This window comes from Phyllostomus hastatus, unplaced genomic scaffold (genome assembly GCF_019186645.2).
Source record: "Phyllostomus hastatus isolate PE091 unplaced genomic scaffold, TTU_PhHast_1.1 phas_scaffold_317, whole genome shotgun sequence".
Classification (NCBI taxonomy): Eukaryota; Metazoa; Chordata; class Mammalia; order Chiroptera; family Phyllostomidae; genus Phyllostomus; species Phyllostomus hastatus.
Window position 1 is genome coordinate 4,553,456 of NW_025334023.1, and position 22,531 is coordinate 4,575,986.

The 22,531-nt window shown below is 59.9% G+C and overlaps 1 protein-coding gene across 4 annotated transcripts; it reads right to left on the reverse strand.

The window, feature by feature from the left end:
* WNT11 (Wnt family member 11) lies at positions 1 to 20,574 on the reverse strand. Of its 4 annotated transcripts, none has more exons than XM_045818085.1 (6): positions 20,308 to 20,574; positions 16,357 to 16,537; positions 9,608 to 9,843; positions 7,765 to 8,042; positions 4,768 to 5,060; positions 1 to 807 (listed from the first exon to the last, which is right to left on the reverse strand). In XM_045818085.1, the coding sequence occupies exons 2-6, from the start codon at positions 16,437 to 16,439 to the stop codon at positions 633 to 635; spliced, it is 1,065 nt and encodes a 354-aa protein (XP_045674041.1). In that variant the 5' UTR covers positions 16,440 to 16,537; positions 20,308 to 20,574; the 3' UTR covers positions 1 to 632. The 4 variants fall into 4 exon arrangements, with proteins under 4 accessions (XP_045674041.1, XP_045674040.1, XP_045674043.1 ...); XM_045818084.1 differs by having other exon boundaries at positions 20,203 to 20,574; XM_045818087.1 differs by lacking the exon at positions 20,308 to 20,574 and adding an exon at positions 19,193 to 19,297.
* Positions 20,575 to 22,531: the final 1,957 nt, after the last annotated feature.

Here is a 22,531-nt window from a genome sequence, read left to right on the forward strand (position 1 = left end):
TTCAGCATTTATTTCATACAGCTGTTTAAAAAGCTTGTTTAAAATATAGATCATTATATATATATATTTATATATATAAAATATATAAAGAAGATTGAGGCAAGCCACCCCAAAAGAAAAGCTATGTTTTATAAATATTTCTGTAGCTCCCACATCCCAGAGGAAAAAACAAAACAAAACAAAAAAAAAACATTTACAACCCGAGCTAGTGGTTCCATGTGGTGGGCCCAGCAGGCTCGACCCTGGGGGGCCGGGGGGTCCCGAGGGCTGGGCCTGCAGAACACTCTCGCGAGGGCAGGCAGATCCCCCTTCCTTCCCGGGAGGCTGGTGATCTGGTCGTGAAAGGTCAAGTCCACACCAGTCTTGCCAAACCCATGCCCCTGGCTTCTCAGACCAGCCTGGAAGGCAGCACGTGGGTACTCCAGGGCCTCAGGCTGCCAGGTTATTTTTAATCTTGTTGGTTTCCTTTGATGTTCCGGCCCTTCTTCTGTTCCCGGTGGCTTCCAAGTGGAAGCACAAACCACCTCCAGTGCCTGGCATCTGGAATTCATAAGCAGAAATCTACGGGGTGTCTCCAGGCCCCTCTTGGGCCTCGGCGGCCCCTGGGACCCACCGTGGGCACAGGGCAGGCCTCACTTGCAGACGTAGCGCTCCACCGTGCGCTCGCACCTGCGGCAGGTGACGTAGCAGCACCAGTGGTACTTGCAGTGGCACCGCTCAACCACGCGGTCTGTGTAGGGGTTGTAGCCGCGTCCACAGCACATGAGGTCGCAGCTATCACTGCCGTGGGACGTCTTGTTGCATTGCCTGGTGGGGGAGGGGCGGTTGGTGAGTGCTCCCACCACCTCCCAGCAGCCCCCCCCCCCAGCCTGGCGGCCCGCAGCCCCCCACACCGCACCTCGGCCGCAGACTCAGTCCCCTGTGGAAGGGATCTCGGTCTTGGGGAGTTTTAAGTAACCCTCTTCCCTAAGGCTGCTTCTCACATTGCCTTCTGTTTCTAACAGGCATTTATCAAAATGATGGGGCTGTTTTATTTTGTGGAGGTATCTTTTTTCCCATTTCTTCCACTTCTAAATACTGGAAGGAGCCTTAAGTCACCCTAATCCTCTTATCTTCATATTTAGTCTTGCATGATATTGTGACGAACGTAAAGATTGCTCTTACTTTTAGAGTCCCAGGCTGAATTCTGAAACAGATAGCATGGCGCTGGGTGTGAGGCGCAGCGGGGCCGGCACCGGTCCCTGGGAGTGCGGGTCTGGCACCCACTGGTCCCCGCGCACCAGGTACCATTCTCCACTATTTTATCTCACTGCAGGTGCGCAGGGTCCCAGGGCCGGTGAAATTATCGTGCCCATTTTACAGCAGGAAACAGGCCCCGTGAACGAAGGGCAGAGGCCTGTGCAGGCCTCGCAGGAGTCTGTGGGTAAGCAGGCCCCTGGGCTCAGGGCTCCGGAAACTCAGCCCAGGGCGCGTTCCCCCAGCAGAGTCCAGGGTGCGTTTGCTGCGGAATCCGGCGTGTGGGAGGGGAAGGCATGGGGGGTCCCTGGAAAACCCACATATCCTGTTGCCACCAGTTCTGCTGTCGGGTGAAGGGACATCTGTGCAGGGTGGCCGTCCCTCTAGTGGGAACAGGGATGTCACCAGGGGACACAGCTGGGTCCCCACAGCCCTGTGGACCGAGGAGTCCCAGAATGTCCGAGATGGACAAGCCCTAGAGATGGCCAATCCAACCCTCATATTTCCTGGTGGGGAAACCAAGGCACGGCATGGGGGGAGGGGACTTGCCCAAGGTCACACGGCGGGGGGGAGCCTGGGGTCGGCGAGAGCTCAGGATGGCCACCCGAGGCAGAGCTGCCCAGGCCATCTGGTGAAAGAAGCACAGGAATCTAAGACGGAGAGGAGAGGAGAGGAGGGAAGGGGAGGGGAGGGGAGGGGGTGCTGGGTGCACGGAGAACCGACAGCCCCGACCCGCCCTGATCTAACCGGAGTGAGAGAGCCGACAGAAGGGGCCGGGCGGGAGGCAGGGAGGCCCGGGGGAAGGTGGGCAGCAGCTGCATGAGAGAGGCCAAGCCCTGAGCTGGGGAGGGACCATGGGGTGGGCAGGAGGGGAGCAGCTGTGGGGGAGAGTCAGGAGGTCATGGTGACCTGCATGGGGGGCTGCAAACTGTGCCAGGCAGGAAGCAGGAGAGGACAGCAGGAAGAATACGTGCCCCAGAGCCAGACAGACCTGGGTTCGAACCCCAGCTCTGCCCCTACTGGCTGTGTGACTGAAGGGGAGTCATTTAACCTTTTTGGGCTTTGTTTCGTCGTTCAACACCCTCAGTGCCCCTCAGCCTTATCCTGAAGGAAAGGTGGTGGGAAGGGGGCAGAGTTCCATTTTTACTCTGGGAACCTGACAGGCAGTGTCTGAAAACCTGGCCTCTAACCTTGGAGCCAGACAGAGCTTGAGGTGGTGACTGGGAAGGGGATGCAGGACCGGGGTGGCCTGGTCACAGCCCCTGGGAAGACTCCCGGGACACCTGGCTCCCAGGGAACAAGCAGTGCAGGCCATGAGAGGGGAGTTTTGGGGGGTGCAGGGGCCTTTGGAAGAAACACAACCCAGGGCTGGAGTTCAGAATACCAACTGCCACAGACACCTCAGTTCATCAGGGTGGGCTTGAGGGGGGTGTCTTCCCCAGCAAAGGGGCCAGCCTCTGTGCACACACGCCTTTGACAGTTAAAAAGGCTCATTTACATCTAACCCCCTGCACCCCCCAAATGTCCTAGCCTAGTAAAGCTTCCATTTTCCCTCCTCCAGGAAGCCTTCCTTGATGCTCAGACTGGGTCAGGGCCCCTCTGGGCTCCCCTCCGTCACAATCTGAACACTTGATGTCTCTCCACCTCCCCAGCGCTTGTCAGAGGCCCGGGTCATGTGTGTGGGCCGTGCCTGTGGTTGGAAGCTACTGAGAGAGCGAGGCTATGTGTTACTGCAGAGAACGCTGACCCATACAGATGTCTGCAAAGGCCCGCTCCCAAAAGAGTGGCTGAGAGCTGAGCACGGCAGGAAGCCTGGGTTGCGGGGAGCATTCTGAGAAAGCAAGGGAGGCAGCTGGTGCTGTGGGATGGGCCTCCCCATCAGTAGTGTGGGGGCAAATCCTGGGGGTGGAGTTGGGGGAGCTGGGAAAGAAGAGGCCTGGAACCCCAGGGTGGGGGCAGGAAGAGGGGAGGGGAGACTGCCACTAGTGAGCCCTTCCCTCGAGAGTGGCACTGCCTAGCACAGAGGAGCACTCCTTAAGTGCAGTAGAGCTCGCTCGCCACCCCTCCCAGGTGTGTGCTATCGACCCTATTGTTCAGAAGAGGGGGCAGAGCCTCAGATAAGCGGAGGGACTTGCCGGAGGTCCAACAGCTAGGAAACTGTGCAGTGGGGGTGCAAAGTGTCCTTTCCCAGCACCACACACAGCCCTGCATGGACCCAGGGAGAACCTCTCTTTGCTCTGGAGTCCTTGATGGTCTTCCCTTAGCCCCTCTGGGTTCTAGAATCCTCCTTCCCGCTCGTCCCCACCCCATCCTCCTCAGACCCTCCCTGACTGCCTCACTCCTTCCCGTCTCCCTGGCCTGACCCGGTTCCATCTTCACTCGGCCCGACCCCCTCAATCTGGCCTCCAGATGGGAGCGCGGGCCCCCTTGCAGGGCCTGCTGCCCTGGCCTGTGAAGACAGAGCCCCCCGAACCAGCCCCCCTCTCCTGGAGACAGGAACGTGGGCTGCGGAGGAAGCAGATGCTGGCCGGGCACCAACTATGTGCCAAACACATTCTCAGACACCCTCACTCTGGTTCAATATTCTTTTAACCCCGCAGAACACTCATTTTGTGGAATGCTATTAGGGGCTCCTTAATAAAAGAGTTCCACAGCCAAACACCTCTGGGAAACACAGCTTAGACAGGCCCTTTACTGTGGGATTCCTCCAAGCCTTTAATATGTTCTCGTCCTTGTGAGTCGCCAGCGAGTTTCCCAGATGAACATGACTGTGGAGCTGTCTCTATTGTAGCTTCTCAGGACTGGCTTCCCGCAGAATTAACGCTGGGCAATGCTGCTCCCTACTAGACCCGGCTGGCACACAGTAGGTCTGCAGTCATCACGGGCTCCCTCCCTCTCTCCTGTCCTGAGCCAGCCTCAGCAGCCAGGATGGGGCCAGTGGTAGGGACCCCAGGCCCAGCTCTGAAAGTGGGGACCCGGGGGTGGGTGCGGGCGTGTGGAGGAACGGGGGGCCACTATCTCCGTAAGGAATGCAGGCAGCCCTCGCTCTCCTGCTGCGCCTCAGGAAAGCGGCTGCCCCAGTTCTGGCTCCACTCTGGGCAGACTGCCCCTGTCGCCATGGGCTGGCCGCTGCCCCCACCGCCCCTTTGGTTCAGTGAGCGAGTTGTATGACATTTATCTCTCACGTGTTCATCTGGCAAACATTTACTGAGGCTAGTCCCGGTCTATGTCTCGTCCCATGTGTTTCCCAACTAGAAGGAAGGTGGGGTGGGGGATTCTCGCCAACCTCCATTCCCCAGGGGCCCCCGCCTTGGCGAGGTGCATGACAGCCGCCCCCAGAAGCTCTGCCAGGGGCCCCTTGGGCCTGACACCTCCGCTCACTGTTCTTGGGGCCACCTCTCCCAACCGGCCAGGCACAGCCTCCATTCCCCACATGCCAGCTAAGCCCTGACTCTGCGCCTGGCCCTGAGCCAGGACCGGGCACGAGCCGCGTAGCCGCCCCTTCCTGCCGGGGCAGCGGCAGGCTCTTACCTGTCTTGCGTCCCGTGGGAGCCCACCTTCTCGTTCTTCATGCAGAAGTCGGGCGAGCTCTGCAGATAGACGAGCTCCGAGTCCTTCACTGGCCGGATGTCCAAGTCCTTGGGCACCAAGTGCTTGCGGGTGCCCATGGGTCGGTGCACCACCTTGGTGGCCGACAGATAGCGGGTCTTCAGGTCACTGGCCACGTCCCGAAGCTCCTGCAGCCCCTTCCAGCAGGTGCGGATGGAGCAGGAGCCAGACACCCCGTGGCATTTACACTTCATTTCCAGAGAGGCACGCAAAGCCTGCGGACAGGGGACGGCGTCGGGCTGGGTGGCCAGGACCCCGCCCTGGCCTGCCTCGGGACTCTGCGCCCCACTCCTCCCACGCCCCGTGCTGGGTGCTCTCAGGGAGTCCTTGACTGTTCTGGGCCTCAAGTGACAGGGCTTTTTGCTCAAAATCTGGGGGGCGTTGTAGGTTTCCAGCTCCTCCTCCACACTGGGGGTCCACTGGGAGGTGCAAGAAGAGTGTGACACCGGCAGGACGATGGATGCCGTTCGCATACCCAAGGCGCACCCAGGGCTCTAACACGCAGCATGGCTTGATCACCTCCCAGCCCATCACGGGGGTCTTGTTACTTCCCCCAGTGTGCAAAGAGGACATGAAGGCTCAGTCTCAGGCATGAGGTTGCACAGCCAGGAAACCTGGAAGCTGGGATTTGAACCCAGGTCTGAGAGCGATCCCAAAAGCTGTGGCTTTCAATTGGTCTGCACTTTTTTGCTCACACAAAAAACTGGGATTCACTAAGTCTTCGCTGGGGGAAAGTCTGGGGGGAAGAGAAGGAAGGGAGGTGGGAGAGAGGGCTGAGGAAGGAGGGAGGGAGAGAGGGAGGCGGCAGGAGGTGGCCCATCCCTCCCTGGCCCAGCTGACCCTCCCTCCGCTGCCAGCACCCCTGCCACCGCAGCACCACTCAGCGCCTCTCTTCCTGTGTGTGGAGTCCACACGTAATCGGCACCTTGTATAGTCGTGAGAACTCAATGAAATGACATTTATGAAAGGGTTTTGTGAACTATAAAATTTAAATCCATATTGGTTTTGAAAAGTCAGTCTAAGTAATAATTTGGTGGAGGGAAGAGGCTTGGGCTTTGGGGCCCAGGGAGACTCCGGCCCTGGCTTCGGAAGTAAATCTTCCCCCTCACCTTCCCTGGGCCTCAGTTTCCCCACGTGTGCCTGAGGGGGGCGAATTAGATCCTTTCAGTTCTGCCTTTCCACCCCCACATCTTTGCACACGGGACTCGGCTCCACACGCCCAGGCCGGCACTCCTGCCTGCCCTGGGCAGACAGTCTCAAGACTTATGTGTCCCCTGGGCCTACTCCTTGCACCAGAAAGATGAAGAAACTGAGGCACAGAGAGGGCAGGGACTTGCCCAGAATCCCTCAGTGAGTTAGTGAGGGCACTGGTCAAGGTCCCAGCTTCTTCGCCCTCATGGGTGCAGGAAGCTGGGAATGGCGGAGCCCGTTCCGGTACAGAATCTGGAGCTGGCTCAGCGCAGCCTGTAGCGAGCTCAGGAATGCAGTGAACACCACTGCAGGGTGCGCTCAGCCCCCCAAGCGGGGGCGGTGCTTCCAAATCATGGAGGAGAGGTGAACTATGTCCAGCCCCTCAGCTCCGCTGTGTGGCAGCAATGAGCACGCTACGACCAAGATGCCATTTACCCCTCACAGGCCCTCGGCTGTGGGGAGGGGAGCCAGAGAGTCTGGCTCTGGGCATCAGGGCCCCAGGGATAAGTCCAGCATGCCCCTCGCTGAGAACCCTGCTTGGACTGTGAGGGGGAGGCCATGGCTGTGCCCCTGGTGGAGGCTTGGGCCTGGCCGTGGGTGGGAGCGGGGCTGGCTTCTTGGATTGGGGGTTGGGTGAAGGGCTCCCCCTGAGTTTCCAAGGATGGGGGTCTGGCCCCCAAGGTTGGGAGGCTGGAGTCCTGGGCCTCTGGCCAGGCTCTGCTACAGACCCACAGTGTGACTTGGCCTCAGTTTCCCCAAATGTCCCTTACACGAGGGAGACCAGTGAGAGAGGAAGGTGAGGACACGGAAACCTCTGGACTCGGAGTCCCACAGACCTGGGCTCCGCTGCACCCTGTGTCCTTGGCTGGGCCACCTCAGCCCTTTGTGCCTCCCTCGGCGCCTGTGCACGGGGCCTCGCCCAGGGCTGCGGGGAGGAGGCCACGAGATGCCCCCTGCAGCCAACACCCTGCCCCTCCAGGCCCCGTCCTCCATCTGTAAGAAGAGACAGCAGTACCTCCTCACAGGTGGTTTGTGGACCACAGGAGAGAAAACTCACCAGCACCCAACACAGGGCCTGGCGTACAGATTGGCGTGGAGTCATTTTTTAATTGTCAAAAAATACTCTTATTCATTCACTCACCCAACCTTTTGTGGAATGAGGTAAGGAATTAAGGAAAAATTGATAACAGATGTTGGGGGAAACTGTGTTTGGGAGGTTAGGGTGGGCTTTGGAGCCAGGAGGGAGTCCCCGTTAGGTCCCAGGAGACAATGCCTTAGGCTAAGGCGGGGCTGCCCCACAGCCCCCTCCGCGTCTCCACCCACACCCTGCCTTGGCCCGGAGCCCCAGAGGAAGGGCTTGAGGAACACGGCCAACAGGGACTCAGCACCGAGCTCTCCACTGACGATGGGAACAGCCGAGGCCAGAGACGTGCACACAGAGCCAGGGTGGGAACTCAGAGCTCCTGACTCCCAGCTAAGTGCTCCTTCTTCTCCGCCCACATTCTCCAACCCAAGTCCCAGTGGACCCCCTGGAGGAGGAGGAGCCAGGCAAGCCCCAAGCAGCTGGAGAGGGAAGAGCTGGGGGAGGCCGGGAGCACATCAGAGTGGGTATACCAGGGCCCACCTGCCCCCCCACCCACCACCCCCTCCATCCGGGCACACTGGGTAGCCTTTTCTGGCAGACTGGCACAAGCGCAACCATCTGGGGTGGGTGGGGTGGGTGGTTACCTGTCTCCCCACTTCACTGTTGTGTAGACGCATCAGTTTATTGGCTTGGGATCCTGTTTTTTTCACCTTCATAGGAGCATCGGAAAACTTGGCCCCCATGAGGAGCCCGTAGCTGAGGTTGTCCGCACATCCTCCCCAGCGGTTCCCGGGCCCGGGTGGCTCACCTGGGACGGGGCCGCAGGAGCAGCCGGGCAGGTCGCCGGAGGTGCAGGCCCGGGCGATGGCGTGGCTGATGGCGGCTGCCGACAGCGCATACACGAAGGCGGACTCCCGGGTGCCTGTGGGAAGGTGCAGGTCAGCCACCGGGGGGTGGCCTGGGCTAGCACCCAGCCCAGGCCTGAGGGCCCCCTCCTGGGCCCAGGAATCGGTCTCCCTCACGTTCTCCCACAAATACACGAGCTGACTTGCACCCCCCCCACCCCCGCACAGGCCTGCAGGCCCCCCCCACACACAGAGACACACCCTCACCCCACCCACTCATGACTCTGTACTTCCCCCGCCTGCTCTGTACTCAGTGCCAGTGGCTGGTGTGGAGAAAAGAAGGCCCAGTCCCTGAGCTCCGCCAAGAGTTCACGACCTGAAGGGCAAGGTGAGTGTGCAGAGAGCCTGCTGGGGATTGAAATGTGTCCCCCAAAAGACCTGCTCGACTTCTGACCCTTTATACCTGTGAATGAGACCTTATTTAGAAATAGGGCCTTTGCAGGTGTTACAGAGCTAAAATGATCACGGCAGGCCCGCATCCAATGCCTGGCACCCTTAGAGGGAGGGTGTCTGGGGGTCCGACACATAGAGGGGGAAGGCCGAGCGACGGGGACGGAGGCTGGGGAGACGCAGCTCCCAGCCCAGGAACAATGAGGACCCTCGGCCACCACTGCCTGAACCTAAGAGGACGCCGGGAAGATGTGCCCCCAGCACGCTGAGACAGAGCGCAGCCCTGCCTGCCCCGCGACTGCAGACTGCCGGCCTCCAGCACGGTGAGACCACACATTTCAGCCGCTGGAACCAGCCCCACCCTCTCATTTGCAGTTTTGTTACTGCAGCCCCAGCAATGGAGCCCGCTGTGCCTCAGCAGTGGGGTGTCTTGGCCTTGGGTCTGAGCCCTGGGTCCATCTGTTTACTAGAGAGTCACTGCCTCTTCTCCAGCTTCAGACTCCTCACCTGTAGGATGGCGGTGAGAATGCCTACCCTCCCAGGCTGACTCTAGAGTTCCGCTAATTCGGGAAGGAAGGAAGCTTTGTCGAGTGCCCCACAAACACTACTATTCCTGTGCAGAGCACAGATTAGGGCATTTCTGTGGATCAAAACCTCTCTGTTGAACCCACCATCCCCAAATCCACCCCAGACCTCCTCCAGGAAGTCTCCTCCACAGACGTTCTTTAGTCCGCACGTCCTTTTATGCATCTTGTGGCGACTGGTAGAATCATCTGTGCACACCAGCCTGCCCCGGGGGTGGGCGCCAACACCCTGTTCCGTCGTCCCCCCGCCCCCAAAGGGCTGCCCCGGGATCATCCAAACCTCATTCGTGCTGTGGAGTGCACGTGCCTCCGTGCTGCCGTTCGGGCTCCCCGCACCGCTGTATCCACTTGCTTTGTGTTTATTCATTCATCGATTCATGCCTCAATACCCAGGTCCGTGACGAATTCACCCACCCACCCATCCATCCACGCCTCTGACCTTCCGTGTTTCCGTCCGTCATCCATCCATTCACGCACCCGCCCGTCGCATATTCATCCATCCGTCCACCCGTGACTTCGCCCACCTATCTAAACACACATATTTATGCCCGAATCCACCCCCACCCGCAGCATTCCGCAGGCCCCAGCAGCCCCCTCTGGCTCCCTACCTCTCTCCAGGTCAAGCAGGTAGTTGGGGGCCAGCTCGATGGAGGAGCAGTTCCAGCGCATGTCGGCAAAGGCCCTGCGGCAGGCCTTCATGACCTCTCGGGCGGCGTGCACGATGGTGTGCATGAGCTCCAGGTTGCTGCGGCACAGCTGCACCTGTGCCGACACCAGGCCCTCCAGCTGCTTGCAGTGCTGTGTCTGGTTCAGCGCCAGGGCTGCCGGCGTCTTGGACAGCGCCCTATGCACCGCCCAAAGGCAACAACAATGAAAGGAAAGACACGGTGTGAGGGGCCACGTTGCCTCCACCCACCCTACTGGCCCCAGCCTCTCTCGGGAGCCTTTTCTAGAAGCAGCCAGGAAACCCAGAGACAAAGCACCGTCCCCGGCAGAAATACGGCTCCTCCCCACAGCCCACTGTGACCTTGGGTGCATCACTGTCCCTTTCTGGGCCTCAGGCTCTCGTTCATAATGTAGGTCATGACCTCCATCCTACCTAAGCTTTATCATAATTCCACTCACAATAGCTTCACAGCGTGAAAGGTGCTCACATCCACTGCCTTTACTCGGTGCTCCCATCTACGAATTATCCCTCCTTGCTAAACATCCACTCGACACCGAGCAGCTGCTATGCCCCAGACACCACGCTAAGTGCTAGATTTTCCTAATCATTGTCATCATAATACGTATTATTGATCAGACATTTACTAGGTGCACAACATGAGTTGGGAGCTTCGTACCATTGCTTCATTTAATTACTAAACTCATTAGGTAGGCTAGGAAGTCTGACACATGTGCAAGGGACTGTTGTTAAAGGGTTCAAGAGCCACTCATTTTGGGATAAAATGGACTTGGCCATTAGCTTGCTGTGCATCCTGCGATGAATCACTGTGTCTCTGGGCCTCAGTGTCTGTACCTGTAAACACACTTCCCAGAATGGGTTCCAGTCCAGTGAGACACTCTGAAAAAAGGGGACCAGTGGCCAAGCACATTTAGGAAATGTGGCATGCTGTGTCCCGGAGAAATGCTGCAGCAAGGCAATAGGCTTGGGTTTAACGCCCGTCTGCTGGGCACAGAGGCCCTCGAGGGGGGCTGACCTCTTCCTGGGACAGTGCTGGCCAAGGGGGGCTCTCTGAACCCTGGTGGTGCCAGAGACCTGAGGGCTTCCCAGGATCCTGGCCCTGGCACTGGGACTCCAAGACCCAGGGACCGTGGGCCCACGCTGGGTCTGCCTTTCTCTCGGGCCTTCCCTGAGGAGCAGACTGCCTCGGGCAGCACCTCCTCTCCGTGCAAGCGAGACAGACCCCCAGCCTTGGCAAAGGGTTTCATGTAGACTAGCCCCCTGCCTTCAGCACTGCAGCAGATACCCTAGAGGGACAGGCCCACCTCCCCAGCCACGCTCCAGCAGAGCAGCGCCCGCCTCCGCGCACAGAGCAGACCTCAGGCAGGTTTCCTGATGGCCACTGACCGTCTGTTCCCGCCTGAGCCGCGGGGGCCCACCCAAGCTGGTGCACCCGGGGAACCTGAGGTCTGAGTTCCCACAGCCCGGGCCCGGTGAGGTGTGAGCACACAGAGGCAGAGCCAGCCCCTTTCGCGGTGACCCCTCCACCCGCACCGATCAGCCGCTGTCTACGTGTGTAGCACCGGCTCGCACAGCCTCTCGTGTCCTGCCTCCTCCCGACTCACAACGCCCAGAGGAGGGGGCCTGGACGAGGTCGTTATTGTCCCTGTACAGAGGGGGACACTGAGGACACTCGGGGCCCATGTGCTCAGCCCTCTCCTGACACCATCCTCCTGCAGACCTGTCCCCCAGCCCCCTTCCTGGTCACCCCTTCTGCCGGGCTGGGGGCCGTGCCCACTCAGCTGTCCCGAGCTGCTCTGCCCCTCCCTCACCCAGCTTTCCTCTTTCCCCTCTGAGTCAGTTATCTGTTCCACAGCGGGCAAGATTACATGCGATACACCTGGAAACGCCCGTGCCGTACCCAGCACGCAGTGGGCGCTCAGGCTGCGTGGCCTGCCTCCCTCCCTGCAGGTCTGTTCCCTGCGTCCCCGTTCAGGCCGAGAAGTGGGGTAACAGGAGCCCAGCCTTTCCTGGGCTGCTCAGTCTAGGCAAGTCCTGCATGCCCGGGCTGTGGCTCCCAGGGGGGCGTGCTCTGTGCTCCTGGTGCCTGGGGACCCTGGGTCACCTGGCCTTGGCCCATTCACCTCTGAAGTCATCAAGCATCTGCCTTGGCAGCCAATGGTGGGAGAAGGTGCCCTGAGGGACGCCGCAGTGAGGACACTCCCACGCAAGGCTGACTGCCCAGGTGGGTGGTGGAAAAACAGGAGGCCCCTGGTGGGCACAGGATGGAGTCCGGGAGCTGCTGGAGAGAGTGGCTGGAATGGAGAGGGCCGGTGGAAGTGGGTGGGGGGGCGCTGGGGGGAGGACCGCCCACGGGAGCGTGCAGGCCGGGAGATCAGGAGGTGGGAGGCAGCAGATTCCACTCCTGAGGAGGGAGATTCGGTCATCTGGTAATTAGTGGTAATGACTGTATCTAACTAAGTCCCCCTTGGGGAGGTAATCAAGGATTAGGGCGGGAGGTGGGGGAGTTACCCGTCTGGACATCTCCACCGCGTGCCTCGCTGCAGCAGACCCCTAATTGAAAACATTTTGGTTTGTCTGGGGGTGGGGGCATGGGAGAGAGGGTGGAAGAGAGGACAGGAGGGAACAGAGAGTTCACAGGCGAGGCCGGTGCCAGGGGCACTGCTGGGGCGGCCGAGGTCTCGTCACTCGGGGGTTGGCGGTTCTCCTGAGAAAGTCTAGCAGGCAGTTTCAGTCCCAGCTCAGCTGCTCACCCAACTTGTCCCCATCCCATTGTGTAAGCAGGGACACTGAAGCCCAGAGAAGGGCAGGGCCTGCCCAGACCTGTACGCAGCCAGTCAGTGGCCGAGCCAGGCTAGAACCCAGGCCACCCGGCTCCCGGGCTGGGGCTCTCCCACGCCCACGTCAGAGACGAAACCAGCGCTCAGAGAGGCTGAGCGACTGGCTGGCCTGAGGCTCGGCTCCTGCCGTGAACGGGCAGAGCTCCGGCTGGGACCAGCCTCCCAGCTCTGCTCTGGGGCTCCGTCCACCTGCTCTGCAGCAGCTCTGTCCCTGCTGGAGACTCCGGGGCTCCTCTCGTGAGCGGCCCGGCCCCTGAGTGAGCAGCAGGCTTGAGGCTGCCCAGGCAAGGCACCCTGGGCCTTTTCCCTCACTGACAGCCCCAGGAGTTCATGGGAGGCTGGAACCGGGCTCCCCTTCCCCCCCTCAGGGCAGCCAGAGAAGGGGGTGGACAGCCCATCTGGGGTCCCCCACACTTGCTGGTCTGAGAACACCCCAGCAGCTGACTTGGGTGGGAGGTGAGGTCGTAGAGGGGCCCCCAAGTTGTTTCTGGTCAGCTGCTTCCATAAGCTGCCAGGCTCCACCCCCTCTCCCTTACCCTCCCTCCCATCAGGGAAGCCAGTCTATGTCTCAGGTGCCCAACAGGCGAGCGCTCCAGGTCCCTGTGCCACACCTGGCTACAGTTCCTGTGTCAAATGGCCCTTCCATCTTTGGCTCACTTTCCAAAACACAAGGTAGCAGCTCTCCCCCCCCACCCCCCTCCAGGGCAGACCCCAGAGAGCTGAGCCTTCCTGGAGGAGTCCCCAGCCTCCTCCGCCCAGTGGCTGCCTGGACGATCCACAGGCCACAGAGCCACAGCCTGACCCCCGCCTCTGCCGTGACAGACTGCCAGTCACAGACTCCCTGCGGCTCCATTTGCTCTTCTGTCGGATGGGGATTCGAACGAAGCCACACACACGGAACACTGAGATCACACCCAGCTTGCAGCAAGGTCGCACACAGGTGACCCTTCAACAGCCCAGGGGGTGGGGAGGGCAAATGCAGTCAAAAGTCTCCATGTAACTTTTGACTCGCCCAAAACTGAAGTTGTCTCTCAGTGTCTGTGGAGGACTGACTCCAGGCCCCCTGTGGACACCCCAGTCCGCAGACGCTCAAGTCCCCTGTGTGAAGTGGTGCAGGTCGACACATCCAGCCGGCCCTCCGCACCGCGGACTCGCAGCCGCAGGCAGGACACAGCACGGGGATTTGCTAAAAGAAATCCATGGATGCGTGGGCCTGTGCTGTTCAAACTTGTGTTGTTCGGGGGTCAACTGTGTACATGCACGTGTATGCACACGCACTATTATTATTCACTTTTTATATTGAGAGAGTGAGAAGAAAGCATCAATTCCCTGTTCCACTCGCTGACACACTCATTGGTTGAGTCTTGCATGTGCCCTGACCAGGGATCCAACCTGCAACCTCACATATTTAGACGACGTTCTAACCAGCTGAGCTACCGGCCAGGGCCCATGGTTGTTATTCTTAAATTCCACTCCTCCTGCTTCCCCCTCTAGTTTCAGCTCCAGCAAGAGTTTAATCACTATCAAGAGGTTTGGCTTCACGGAGACTGTCTGCTGGGGTCCCGGATCCCACAGCCACTATTAACTAGCTGTGTGACCTTGGATTGGTTACTTAACCTCTCTGTACCTTCACTTCCTCATTTGTAGAAGGGTAGTGATAAGAACATCACCTACCTCTTGACTAAAGCTCTTGGGACAGTGTCTGGGATTAACTAGTAGGCTCCTACAAACTCCTTCTCTCTCTGTTTCCCCACATCCACAGTCCCGCCTCTGCATTTTTGCTGCGGCTGTCCCTCCCGCCTCGGGTGCCTGCTTTGCATTCCATCCTCGGCCATCAAAGTCCCACCCTAGGTGGGATGACTGCACCTCCTCTGGGCTCCCACGCTCCCTCTCTGAGGACACAGCCCAAAGTCCACTTAGGGTTGTTTTTTTTCTTTTTCACATGTCACCTCCCCAAGAGGTTAGGAGGTCCTTTAAGGCAGAAACTGGGTTGTACCCATTTTTGCAGCAGCCTGAGCTATGCGGTGGGAATAGCATGGATGCTAGACTTAGCTAGCTACGCAGTCTAGGCTCTGCTCAGCCACATGCTAGCCCGGGCGCTGTGCAAGTCACACACTTCGCAGAGTCCTAGCAGCCCCACTGTAGCCCGGAATGATAGCTGTGTCCCTCACAGCACGATAGGAGCAAGCTCAGTTCAGCCTGTCGCTGCTCTGCTCCTTAGTAAATGATTTCCCTCTCTGGGACTCAGTTTCCGCCTCTGTAAAATGGTGGTGGTGGGTGAGAAGGGCTTGGAATCCCTGATCAGAAGTTCCCACCAGCTGGGACAGGGCCAGGGACTGGCGGCAGTAGAAGGAAGGTTGGTGATTTCTTACAAAACTAGTCAGGAGTGGCCGGAAGGCTGCTGAGCACAGGCTTCTTGCAAACAAGAAATGCAGGAAGATGGGGTTTCCCTCTTGAATTGCCAATTAATTGACAACTCAACTTCAAAAGGGGTAGGGCTGGTGACCTCAGGACTACTTGCTGGTCCTGGCTGGAATGGCTCCATGAGTTAGGCCCTGGCCTGTGAACCAAGAGGTCACCAGTTCAATTCCCAGTTGAGGCACATGCCTGGGGCAGCGGATGGATGTTTTCTTACACATTGGTATTTCTCTCTCTCTCTTTCTCCTTCCCCTCTCTCCAAAAAATAAATAAAACTCTAAAAAAAAGGACTATTTTGTGGTGGCCTGGCCACTATCATCCTGTCTCCCAGCTAATCCATGAGTCTTCCTCACAGCCCCTGCCCAGCCCCCATAATCTGTCCCTGCCTGCTTTATCTGTATTGCTCCCCACCCCCACCGCGACTCCAGACTGCGTGCGTCACGTTGTCCTGTCCTGGACTTTCCACTCAGGGAGTCCCTCCACTCTAAGTGCCGTCCTTCCCACTGTCCCTACCTGCCGCACTCCCAGAGCCTCCCTAGGGCCAGCCTAGGGTCACTGCCCCTGAAAAATCTTCCCAGGGTCTCAAGTGTGTGCCTCCCACCAGGTGGCCTCCCACCCCCGGCTGTGGGCTCTGGGCTCTGGGCTCTGAGCCCTGGGCCCCCACCACAGCACCCGGCTCTCTCCAAGGTACTTGCAGTTATTTACAGCCTGGGCTTATCTTTTCCAGTCCAGAGGGCAGCTCCTCCAGGAAGGGGCTGGGTTTGACTCCTCTCCCTCTCCACCCCTGCAGGGCCCACAGTGCTGCGCAGAGCAGGCACTCCCTTCTGCAGGATGGAAGGGCACCTCTCTCCCCCACCTACCCCTCCATTAATCATTTCTATCTAAGGGCTACCCTTCACATGTGCACAGCATCTGACAGTTTATGAAGCTCTTTCAAGAACTGTTTCTCATCTCATCTGAGTGAGGTACAGATGCTTACTCTCCTTCGACAGAGGAAGACTCTGAGGCTTTCAGAGGCTGTGTGACACTTGCCCCCTGTCACTCAGGTGGAAGGGCCAGGACTGTTTGAGGACCTCCAGCTGGGTCAGGAGACTGACATGGGAAGGCCCTGTGTGCAGGGCACAGATGGTGCCCACACAGTCTTTCTTCATCTGCCCCTGGGGAGGTCTTGCCAATCCTCAGCTGCCCAGGACAGGGTAATTCCGCCGCCCTCCAGCCCTGCCCTGCTCCTACTTCATAACCCTTGGGGAGGTAGGGACAATATTTTGCAGAGAAGGGAAAGGAGGCCTAAGAAGAGGGACTTGCTCATGACTCCAAGCCAACTTCTGCTCACAGGTCTGCTCCTTACCACTCCCCTCCACCCTTAGCCACCTATCCCGGAGCCTGTCTGCGTGGTCGCGAGGTCCCTACTTACAGCCACTTGATGCCATAGCACACGCCGGTCTGGAGCGCCAAGGCGAAGAGCAGCGCCTCGCAGACCTGCGGCCGCACCCTCATCGTCGCGCAGCGGGCGCGCCTGGGGTTGCACCCTGGAGGAGCCGTGCCGAAGCTGCACCGCGCCCGGGGCCACCGCAGCTGGTCCTGGCGCTGGCTGCCTGCAGTCGGGGAGAGCGGAGGTGGGGGCGGGGGGGCGGGTTAAGGCGGTGCTCAGGGCTGGGGCCGCAGCGGGGCGGAGGGGGGATGTTTTATTCAAATTACAAAGCGAGGGGGGGTCCGGGTAGGGGGGAGGCCGAGCGCAAGGCGGGCGTCACCTCCCGCCCCGCACAGACCCGGATTCGGCCAGAGTCTGGCTCGAATTAGGTGCCGAGGGCGTGTCCACCTAACTCGGCACCGACTGCTTCTTTGTGCCACTCGGGCTGGGACCCAGGCTGCGGGCAGGCAAGGAAGGGTAGGGCAGGACCGGAGGCACCGGAGAAGGAACCCAGTAGAAAGGGGCAAGGAGACAGCAAGAGGGGGAGACACACAGAGATCGAGGCTGAAAGACACTGAGCAGAGGGAAAAGCCGGAGTAGACACTTGGAGATGGGGAGGGACAGAAAGGAGAACGTGAGCGCGGTTGGGACGGAGGCCGCGGGCGGGCCAGGAAGGAGTAATTCGGCCCGGAAACTGGGTTCTTATCTCCGCAATAGTAATTATTGTATTATGACCCTGGTGATCTTCCTTTCCCACTGGGCCTCAATTGACCCTCTCTGTATGCTGGGGACACAATTATGATAACGTTCGTTCACCATAACAGTATTGCATTTGCTCCTCCCAGCAACCCTGTGAGATAGGTGCTCTCACCGCCCCCATCTCACAGATGAGAACACTAATGCCCAGAGACATGAAATGGGTTGTCCACGCCCAGCGTTCTCCTCCCAAGTCTACTTGGATGGCCGGTGAGATCACAGACTTTGAGAAGACAGGGACATGGAGGCTTGCTCTGGTCATCAGTTTCTCAGTCTGCAAAGGGGAGACTGAGAAATGGGATGGCAAAGGTCTTTGTACAGCGAGAGCTTTTCAGAATGCCGGGTCTCCAAGTCCCTCTCTGGCTGTCCCCCTTCGGAGGGACAGAGCCCAGGCAGGGCAGCCTAGCTTTGGCTAAGCAGGGAAGCGCACCAGGACGGCGCGATGCCGCCTCCCGCCGCCAGGCGGCGTCCCGGGGCCGCGGAGCAGCCCCTACTCCCTCGGCCCGCAGGCTGCAGAACCGCTTTCTCCAGCTCTTTTTCTTTTCCTTTTTCCTCTTCATTCTCTCATTAACTCCCTTCCCACTTTCTCCCAAATTTACCAGCACCTGGCGTTCTCTTGGACACATTCACAGTCCCAGCCACTTTCCCCTGGGGAGGAGCAGAGACAAAAGGGAAACCTTTCTGAAGGGTTTGGGGAGTTGGGAAAAGGAGGCGCCCTCTTAGTGGGCCAGCCAGAGCAGTGAGGAAGCACTCTCATTTAACTGTGTGAGCTTGGACAAGCCCTGCACTACCACAGCCTCAGTTTCCCCCTCTATAAAAACAAAGGACTGGCCTTCGGGCACATCTCCCGAAGCCTCTCCAGCCTCCCAGTGGTCTGCGTAACTGCTGGTCTGCGCACTCGTCTCTGCCTCGGCCTCCGCGCCCACTGCTCCGCATTCCTGCATAGTGTGTGCCTTAAACACACACACAGATTGGAAACCTCGCCGTTTTCAGGAGCCTTCCCTCATAATCCAGGAGAAGGCAGGGAGAAAACCCTGAATTAAATTTATTTCCTCCTTCGCAGAGTCTCTCGCTAGGCGCCCAATGTAGAGGAGCTAGCTACAAACAAGAGTCAAGGCTGGGGATCTCAGGGAAACTGAGCCCCCTCCTCCCACCCAGCCTGTATTGAAACCTTTTGTCTTCCTGGCCTTGAAAGTTTACCACGCTCCTGAGAATGAGAAAAGCGCCGACTGGGTATGGGAGGGAACGGAAAGGATCAAACCTCCAGTCACCGTCTCTCTGCGCCCCCACCCTTCCCAAAGTGTGGGCTTCCCTTCTGCGCCCCGCCTTGGCGCCCAGCATTCCTGGGTGGGCAAGGGGAAGGGGCTGCACGCGGAGGGAGGAGCGCGAAGACTCACAGCGGGGTAGTGTCCGGCCCCACTTGCTCAGAGAGAGGAGGGGCTGCCCAGGTCACACAGCACAAGGGGAACCAGACCTCCAGCTACTCCGGCACTTTCCGAGCTGCCCTGCTGCTCCCGGGCTTCTCCCTCCGCCTCCCCAGCGTGTCGCTGGGAGAGGCAGTGCCTGGCCCGGGCAGCCGGGTGCTGACGGGTTATTCCTGTCCCATATGAGAGAGTCCAGGACGGCCGCGCGCTGGCCGCTGGGTCACCCTCTCGGCCTGTGCCCGGCAGGTCAGGGCGAGCTCGCCTCCCGGTGCCCCCGGCCCGCCAGGGGGCGCTAAGTGCGGGTTCGAGGACTGGCGGCTGCCTCCGGCGCTCGCAGTGGGACAGCGGGCAAGTCCCCTGCTCTTCCTGGGCCCCGGGCCCCTGCCTGGGGACCGCGTGAGGTGCAGTGTAAGTGCCCTCCCCTCACAGCTCTGGTTGCCCTGTGAGGCATCCACTTACCGAGAGCAGCCCCCAACTACCTGACCCCTGGCTTCGGCCCGGTGCCAGGCCTCCCGTGGGGTCAGGCGGTGGTGGGCCCGCGTCTAAGCTCGGTGTCGTTGGACCCTCCCCACGCGGGATAAGGCCCAAGGTAGCCAGTTGCCTCGGGTGAGAGACGAGCCCGCCAGCACCGTAGCCGCACCCCCGCTCCAACTGCTTACTGAGGTTACAGGTGGCTCCACGGCTGGGGCTCTGGCAGTCCCTGGAAGCCCCGTCTCTCGGGCGGCCGTCCCTGTGAGCCGAGCGGGCGGGGATGTGCTGAGCCTCCTCCACTCGGGGGAGCCGGCTCCGGGTGGCGGGCCCGCACGGCGCGCCAGGGCGGGGTGTCCACGCAGCGCGTCGGGCCGGCGCCGGCCGGGCCCGAAGCCTAGGGCTGCGCGGCTCTGCGGGCGGACCCCGCGAGCCGAGGACACCGAGCGACAGCTTCAAGGTTACCCGCGATGCGTGGCGAGGCCGGGCCAGACCCTGCTTTGACCCGATCTGCTGTGGGTCGGCTTCGCTGCAGACGATGCACCGCGTTACGCACGAAACGGTTTTTTGTTTTTGGAAGTGCGAAGGGTGGGGTGGGGGAATTCGGGGCACCTCGGACTACGCCTCCGAGCCCGGCCCTGGGTGCCGAAGAGCCGGGAGGGGATGAAAGCACCTGGGCGGGCGCCCAGAGGTGGGAAGTGTGGGGCTCGTGCGCGAGCTCAGCCAGATGTGCCGGGGCTCCAGATGTGCCTCACGGCGGGACAGCACTCGCCTCCTCCCCACCCCCAGCCTGGAGCTCAGGTCCGTAAACAAACTCGGTTTTGCCCCCTCCCCGCAGCTTGTGGGACCGGGTCTCCAAGCCAGGCGTTCACCCGCACACCCCAGTTCGGTCGGAGCTGCCTTGGTTCTCTGCCTCTGCCACTCTCTCCCGCCCTGCCACACACCCTCTGCCGCGAGGTCCAAGTCCCCCAGCCCCGGGGTGGCTCGGGCGTGACCTCATCCGCAGCCGACCCGGAGGGAGGGGGTCAGGTGGGGGGACGCAGGGCCGGAAGGCTCGCGCGGGCCGCAGGAGCCGCACAGGCCACCTCCATCTCTCCGCCACGGACTGCCCGTGCCCCCGACCCCAGGGGCTGCTCTCCACAAGGGGAACGCCTCCCAGTGCCGCGGAGAAGTGGGGCAGAGGACGGCTCAGTTTCCTTACCAGGGAGTGGGTGCCCAGCGGGTCGGCTGTCCCCTCGGACTCCGATGCCTCCCACCTCAGTAGGTCCCTGCAGAGCGCCCTGCTCGCTGCCCAGCCACTGCTCACCTCCTGGGGCGCCCGTCGGCCGGTCGCGCCACGAGTGGCCGGCTGCTCTGGCCAGCCAAGGAGGGAGGAGAACGGCCCCCAGCAGACCCGAGCGCTCTCTGGGCTGGGTAGGCGGTGAGGGTGCCCTCTTGGCAAAGCCGCGGGAGAAGGCGCTCGGCCGGGATCCTGGCGAGTAGCGGGCGGCTCAGGTCCCGGGGAGACTGTGGCTCGCACTCTGGGCTTTTTTCCGATCCCAAGGCCTGAGCTCACCCGCGCGCCCCAGCTCTCCTGCTGGCCAGGCACGGTCTTCAGCGCGGGCCGCCCAAACTGCTTTATAAGGCGCGGGCAGACGCTTTGATCCGCCCACTCAGCACGGAAACCCCACCGGGTGGCTCTGGCTGCGTTTGCTGGGGGCGGGGTCCCCTCGGGTGCCACTGACCCGTGGCGCCAGAGGCGCAGAGGACTTCGCACCCTGTTCAGCTACAAAGAGGGGACTTGCTAACTATGGCTGGTATTTACCAGGCGTGCCTACTGCGAGCCTACTGCGTGCCTGTGGCGCGTGAGGCCCAGGTAAGGCAAGTTCCTAAAACTCTCAGCAAGCGAAGCAAAGAACCTCAGTCCATCTGGTTTGAGAGGAGGAAGCTCAGAGGAAAGGTCCACATAGGTCTCATCTGCAGCCCAGTGGCCATCGCGAGGTGTTCGAATCCTGCCGTTCGTTCGGTTACTATAGGTGAGGGGCTGTGTTGTCGCGTTCCAGTCCGTCCTTCCTGGGGCCAGTTCTCACACAGTTCTGGAAACGGGAGAGAGCAGGCACAAGAGCTCTGCACTGGGAAGCTCCCTGTAAACCTTAGGCACCAAGGAGGTAGATGCCTGAGCCTCTGGGATGACTGTTGGGGAGAGGCCTTCGGAGCACCTTGTCCCTGGTCCCCAGAGGACCACCAGCAAAACACTGATTTCAGAAGCTGAAAGAAACTACACAGCTACTTCCTGTGTGGTGTATACCTGGCCTGGCACTGTGTTTCTGGGGCAACTTCCCTGGGACTGGTTGGGTGAGTGCCCATCCTCCTAATCCCCACCTTGGCCTTCCAGGCTGAGGATTGCTGTCCCTCCCTCTTTTGCTGGGCCAAGTACAGAGGTTTCCATGGCTTCCATCTCCCCCACACCACAGGGACCTCCATCCCAAGGATGGTCTAGTTTATTAGGAGAAGATAAACATACACTTAGTGGAGAGGGGCTTGTCTCAGGTCTCCCAAACCTCCTGGTACTCTTCCCACTCTGTGCAGCTGCCCACAGGCTGCCCACAGGCACTCTTGGGTACTCTTTTCCCATTCTGTGCAGGCTGCCCACAGGCTGCCCCAACAGGGGCAGACACGTCCGGGTCCACAGCAAACACGTCCGGGTCCACAGAGCCCACTTCAAGCTTTCAGCCATATGAGTTCCCTCCATACATGGACAGCTGGTCCCCCTGCACACAGGGCTGGGACATATCACCCCACAAGTAGCTGCAAACACACTTAGCAGATACGTGCACACACCATAGGCCCACACACTCTCAACAGCACGTAAGAGTAAACTGCCACACACATCTTTGAGATGTAGCCAAACACATGACTGCTCCCAACCAGTTCACACACAAGCACATATGTGCTTCCATGCACACATAACTTCCACACGTGCAGCACCGAACACACATGTACTCCTGCACACAGTCACGGGAATGTCCTGTGAACACCTGCAGTCTGGTATGGGAGCACCCCGGAGCCCCTCTCTTCTCCCAGAGCACTGCGGTCAGTACGAGCTGTGGGAAGCCGAGAGTACAGAAGCCTCAGTAAGGTAGTGGGGCTGTGAGTAGGCCATCTAGGAAGGTGAGACAAGGTTGCTCCACCCAAGAGGCTGGGGGCAAAGGCCTCTAGGGGTTAAGAATGTCCTTAGCTCTTCTGCTGTAGGCACTCTGGCCATCACAGACAGGCATTCCGGGTGGCCTCTGTCAAGCTGGCATGCCCCCTCCTCTAGGTCTAGCTCTCTGCTCACTTGCAAAGCTAAAGCAGTTGCCTCGCACATTTGCATAAGCAGTCCTTCATTCTGAAATCCACTCTGGCTCCCAGCTACAGTGGGCACAGAAAGCAATTTGGAGTCACGTAGACTGGGGTTCCAATACTAGCTGCCCAACTTTATTTTTAGCTGTGTGATCTTGAGCAAGTTGGTTAAACTCCCTGAGGCCTTAGTTTCCTCAGCCACAAAATGG

Bases quoted from the DNA above. Each gene is read 5' to 3' on its own strand.
- WNT11 (XM_045818085.1), bottom strand. From the start codon at position 16,439: ATGAGGGTGCGGCCGCAGGTCTGCGAGGCGCTGCTCTTCGCCTTGGCG. The intron at 9,844-16,356 runs GTAAGTAGGGAC...GGCGGTGCATAG, and splicing joins TGCTATGGCATCAAGTGGCT to GGCGCTGTCCAAGACGCCGG. The intron at 8,043-9,607 runs GTAGGGAGCCAG...ACCTTCCCACAG, and splicing joins CCTGCTTGACCTGGAGAGAG to GCACCCGGGAGTCCGCCTTC.